Source organism: Choloepus didactylus, chromosome 18, assembly GCF_015220235.1.
Source record: "Choloepus didactylus isolate mChoDid1 chromosome 18, mChoDid1.pri, whole genome shotgun sequence".
In the NCBI taxonomy this organism is placed as follows: domain Eukaryota; kingdom Metazoa; phylum Chordata; class Mammalia; order Pilosa; family Megalonychidae; genus Choloepus; species Choloepus didactylus.
This window is the reverse complement of record NC_051324.1, coordinates 50,424,427-50,429,332: the sequence shown is the minus strand read 5'-3', so window position 1 is coordinate 50,429,332 and position 4,906 is coordinate 50,424,427. Positions and strand designations below refer to the sequence as shown.

The 4,906-nt window shown below is 42.6% G+C and overlaps 1 protein-coding gene across 1 annotated transcript; it reads left to right on the top strand.

The window, feature by feature from the left end:
• The first annotated feature begins 423 nt into the window (after positions 1 to 423).
• LOC119513096 (keratin-associated protein 1-4-like) lies at positions 424 to 924 on the top strand. Its single transcript, XM_037807976.1, has one exon. It carries the CDS (start codon positions 424 to 426, stop codon positions 922 to 924), a length of 501 nt encoding a protein of 166 aa, XP_037663904.1.
• The last annotated feature ends 3,982 nt before the right edge of the window (positions 925 to 4,906 follow it).

Genomic DNA, 4,906 nt, shown 5'->3' with positions numbered 1-4,906 from the left:
TAAACTGTCATGTGAGACCCAAAAGCCCAATTATAAGGGTCATCATAGACTAATATTGACACTCCTTAAAGATGAGGCATCAGTCAATTATTCTTTGGATAACAAGCAAATTTTAACAAATATGGGGTATTAGAGGTTGAGCACCCAATGAAACTTAATGACTACCTGATCATGGTGAAGAATCCTAATTGAAGACAAAATAAAACCAACTTTTTAAAGGCTTTCAGAAGGTTGAACAAAATAACTCAAGGAAAGGACAATTATTATTCAGAGACAAATTATTTAAATGCAAACAAGGAAGAAACTTTGGGAAAAGCATAAATAATAACTGGCCAAGGATTATAAAAGGCCCGATGTGGAAGTCACAGCCAAAACTCAGAAACTTCACTTAACAGCCCAGCTCTCAACCCATCTCCTGGTACCATGGCCTGCTGCAACACCAGCTTCTGTGGATTTCCCAGCTGCTCCACCTGCAGGACCTGTGGCTCCAGCTGCTGCCAGCCAAACTGCTGCCAGACCAGCTGCTGTCAGCCAAGCTGCTGTGGGTCTAGCTGCTGCCAGCCAAGTTGCTGCCAGATCAGCTGCTGCCAGCCAAGCTGCTGCGGGACCAGCTGCTGTGGGACCGGAGGTGGCTTCGGCTATGGCATCGGCTATGGCCAGGACGGTGGCTCTGGAGCTGTGAGCTGCCGCACCAGGTGGACCCGCCCAGACTGCCGCGTGGAGGGCACCTGCCTGCCCCCCTGCTGCGTGGTGAGCTGCATTCCCCCATCCTGCTGCCAGCTGCACCACTCCCAGGCCTCCTGCTGCCGCCCATCCTACTGTGGACAGTCCTGCTGCCGCCCAGCCTGCTGCTGTTACTGCTGCCAGCCCACCTGCTGTGAGCTCACCTGCTGTGAGCCCACCTGCTGCCAGTCCACCTGCTAAAAGCCAGGCTGCTGATTGTCAACTTGTTGAGGATACAATGACTCTGAACTAATTATCTCTTCAGCCATCCCTGGGCCAGTAACAAGTTATGGAACTTTATTTGACTTTTATCAGCATTACCAAATATTTGAGCTTCACAGACTTATCTGATTCCACTCAAAACTGAAAGCCCTTGACCTCTCCACTGAGGATGCCAAAATACAAACCTGACCAAGAAACAGGGGAACAAATTTGCTTTTTGATTGACCCTCAGCAAGAATTCAACACCACTGTCTGAGGCTTAATGCTGCCAAGGCCATGGAAGAACCATCTGTCTTTCTCAGACACAGTCACCTCCTCTACCCCACCAGCCTGCAAACTGTACTTCCTGTGAAATGGGAATGATATTCTAAAGTTTAATAAAGTATATCAATTTGATGTCACAAACGTATTTCTTTTTCTTCATTGAGTGTGTTAGTAATATATATTTCAAAGAAAGTCATGTGGAAGATTTCAATCTGTGTTTGATGCCCCACACTGTTTTTCTGATCCCATGCTAGGAAATTTGATTGGGTTCAGTGGAGGCTGGTTCCCATAGAAAGAGACAATAACTGGGGTTATCAAGGACCTCACAGTTGGTTCATGCTCCATTACCGTTTCCAGACCTCATGCAGTGCTTTCACAACCAGAAAGTTATAGAAATCAGGATCTCTGAATCTAGTACAAAAGATTATTTCTTTTTCTTATTAGCTAGAGGAATGGTCTTTCAGAAGGTCTTCAAACAGTGGTGGTATGTGTTAATAAATCACACATTCACATGTAGACTTACAGAGTACAGCAAGAGAAACATAAGGAGGAGGAGGGTGTCTGAGGAAACATGCACTCAACCAGATGGCGTTTTTAATTCCAATTGTTCCCCCATATTCTAAACAGGAAGGGAGAATAACAAAGGTTTTGATTTATTTTTAGAATCAATATACCTACTCTGGCTCAAAATGTTCACTTAGAGATATACACATATTTATTATATATAATTTTATATTTCAATATAATATACATCACAATTAACTTATACACATTTAAACACAAATATCAAGCTATGTTTTATAAATTTGTGTGATTTTTCAGACCAAGATCAGGATTAATTCATGGTTCCTTAGACTCACAGAACTGGAGGGCACTGAAGTATTTTCTAATAAAGAATATTACCTTGGTTAAAAGTACAATGCTTTATTCATTCAAGTTTCATTCATGAAAATTGGGAAATTAGAAAGCATGAATAAAAGATAACATGTGAGGAGCTAAGATGGTGGCATAGAGAGGAGTGGAAGACTGTTAGTCCCTCCCGGAACAATTCATAAATGACCAAAATCTAGTTAGTAACCTGGACTAACTGCGGGGAGACAAAGGTGACTGTCCACTCATCGTCCACCAACCTGAATTGGGAGGAATGCCCAAGATCGCAGCATAAAATCTGTAAATAAAACTGCAGACCCGTGCTGAGAGCCAAGAGCCCCTCCCTCATGGAAGCCGCGTGGTGCTAGAGAGCAGCACTCTCTCAGCCAAAATCCAACTGGGGGTTTAAATGTTAACTGCTCAATACAGACAGCGAATCCTCAACAAGCAGACAGAGGCTTTTGGTGACAACTGAACTTGGGAGAGTCGGGGGACATAGCTGTCTCAGGACAGGGAACCGAGAGGATCAGGTGCTATCTCTGGCTGACAGGTGAACCTGAGAGCTTTTCTGTCCCTTTCTCTCTCTGTGGAGAAAACCTCAGCCATTTTCAGCCTGCAGCACTTTGCAGTAAAGAAGCCTCAGTCATTTTAACATGAAAATACTTTGATCAGCAGAGTCAGAGAAACAAAGAACTTACTGATATTCAGATGACCTCTCTGGAGGGGGCATAGCTTCCCAAGAGGAAAGGGAGGGGCCCAGCTCCACTGCCTGCCTTTCCAGAACCAGACCCCAAAGCCTGGGGGAGGAGAGCCACAGGCCACACCCTCTTACACCAGCCAGTGACAGGCTGACAGGTGCACCTGCCAGGCAGAAAAGCACAGGTGTATCAACCCTCTAAGAAAAACCATCAGGGAAACCAGATACTGAATATTTCCTCCTCCTGTGACCTGAGCCTGTTCTCGTCTGGGAAAACCTGATTGGGGTGGCCTAGGAGGTCAGATGCCTAGACAACAGAAAACTACAACCTACACTAAGAAAAACGAAGCTATGGCCCAGTCAAAGGAACAAATGAACACTTCAATTGAGATACAGGAATTTAAACAACTAATGCTAAATCAGATCAAAAAGTTTAGAGAAGATTTCACAAAAGAGACACAGGCTGTAAAGAAAACACTGGGCATACATAAGGCAGAAATCAAAAGTTCAAAAAAACAACTAGTAGAATCTATGGAAATGAAAGGCACAACACAAGAGGTGAAAGACACAATGGAAACATACAACAGCAGATCTCAAGAGGCAGACGAAAACACTCGAAAACTGGAGAACCAAACACCTGAAAGCCTACACGCAAAGGAGCAGATGGAGAAAAGAATGAAAAAATATGAGCAATGTCTATGGGAACTTAAGGATGAAACCAAAGTACAAGAATGTACGTATCACTGGTGTCCCAGAAGAAGAGAAGGGAAAAGGGGCAGAGGCAATAATAGAGGAAATAATCAATGAAAATTTCCCATCTCTTATGAAAGACATAAAATTACAGATCCAAGAAGTGCAGTGTACTCCAAGCAGAATAGATCTGAATAGGCCTATGCAAGACACTTAATAATCAGATTATCAAATGTCAAAGACAAAGAGAGAATCCTGAAAGCAGTAAGAGAAAAGCAATCCATCACATACAAAGGAAGCTTAATAAGACTATGTGCGGATCTCTCAGCAGAAACCATGGAGGCAAGAAGGAAGTGGTGTGATATACTTAAGATACTGAAAGAGAAAAACCGCCAACCAAGAATCCTATATCCAGCAAAGCTGTCCTTCAAATATGAGGGAGAGCTCAAAATATTTTCTGACAAACAGACAATGAGAGACTTTGTGAACAAGACACCTGCCCTACAGGAAATACTAAAGGGAGCACTACAGAGTGATAGGAGAAGACAGGAGTGCGTGGTTGGAACACAATTTTGGGAGATGGTAGCACAGCAATGTAAGTACACTGAACAAAGATAGCTATGAATACGGTTGAGAGAGGAAGGTTGGGAGCATGTGAGACACCAGAAGAAAGGAGGAAAGATAAAGACTGGGACTGTGTAACTTGGTGAAATCTAGAGTGTTCAACAATTGTGATAAAATGTACAAATATGTTCTTTTATGAAGGAGAACAAGCAAATGTCAACCTTGCAAGATGTTAAAAATGGGGAGGCATTGGGGGAGGGATGAAATCAACATAAACTAGAGACTGTAACTAACAGAATCATTGTATTATGCTTCCTTTAATGTAACAAAGGTGATATACCAAGGTAAATGCAAATAAGAGGGGGAGATAGGGGAGGCATGTTAGACACTTGACATTGGTGGTGTTGTCTGACTCTTTACTCTACTTTGATTTAAGGTTACTTTTCCTTTTGCTACTTCCTAGCTGTCATTTTTTTTCTCTCTTTCTTTTGCCTCTCTTCCTTCTTTGACTCTCCCTCCTGCCTTGTGGAAGAAATGTAGATGCCGTTATATACATAGTGGTGAAGGTGGTGAAGGCATAAATATGGGACCATACAGAGAAACATTGATTGTTTACTTAGGATGGAATGTATGGTGTGTGAGCAAAACCATCTTAAAAAAAAATGGGTTGATGACAAAACCTCAAGGGCAATATACTGCGTGAAATAAGCCAGACACCTAAGGACAAATATTGCAGGGTCTCACTGATAAGAACTAATTATAATATATAAACTCATAGACATGAATAAATTGATGACTGAAGGCAATAACACTTGGAGCTCTAGGGATCCTATAACTTGCACAAACTGATCATAGAAAGGCATACTTACTTCGGAC

Bases quoted from the DNA above. Each gene is read 5' to 3' on its own strand.
- LOC119513096 (XM_037807976.1), top strand. From the start codon at position 424: ATGGCCTGCTGCAACACCAGCTTCTGTGGATTTCCCAGCTGCTCCACC.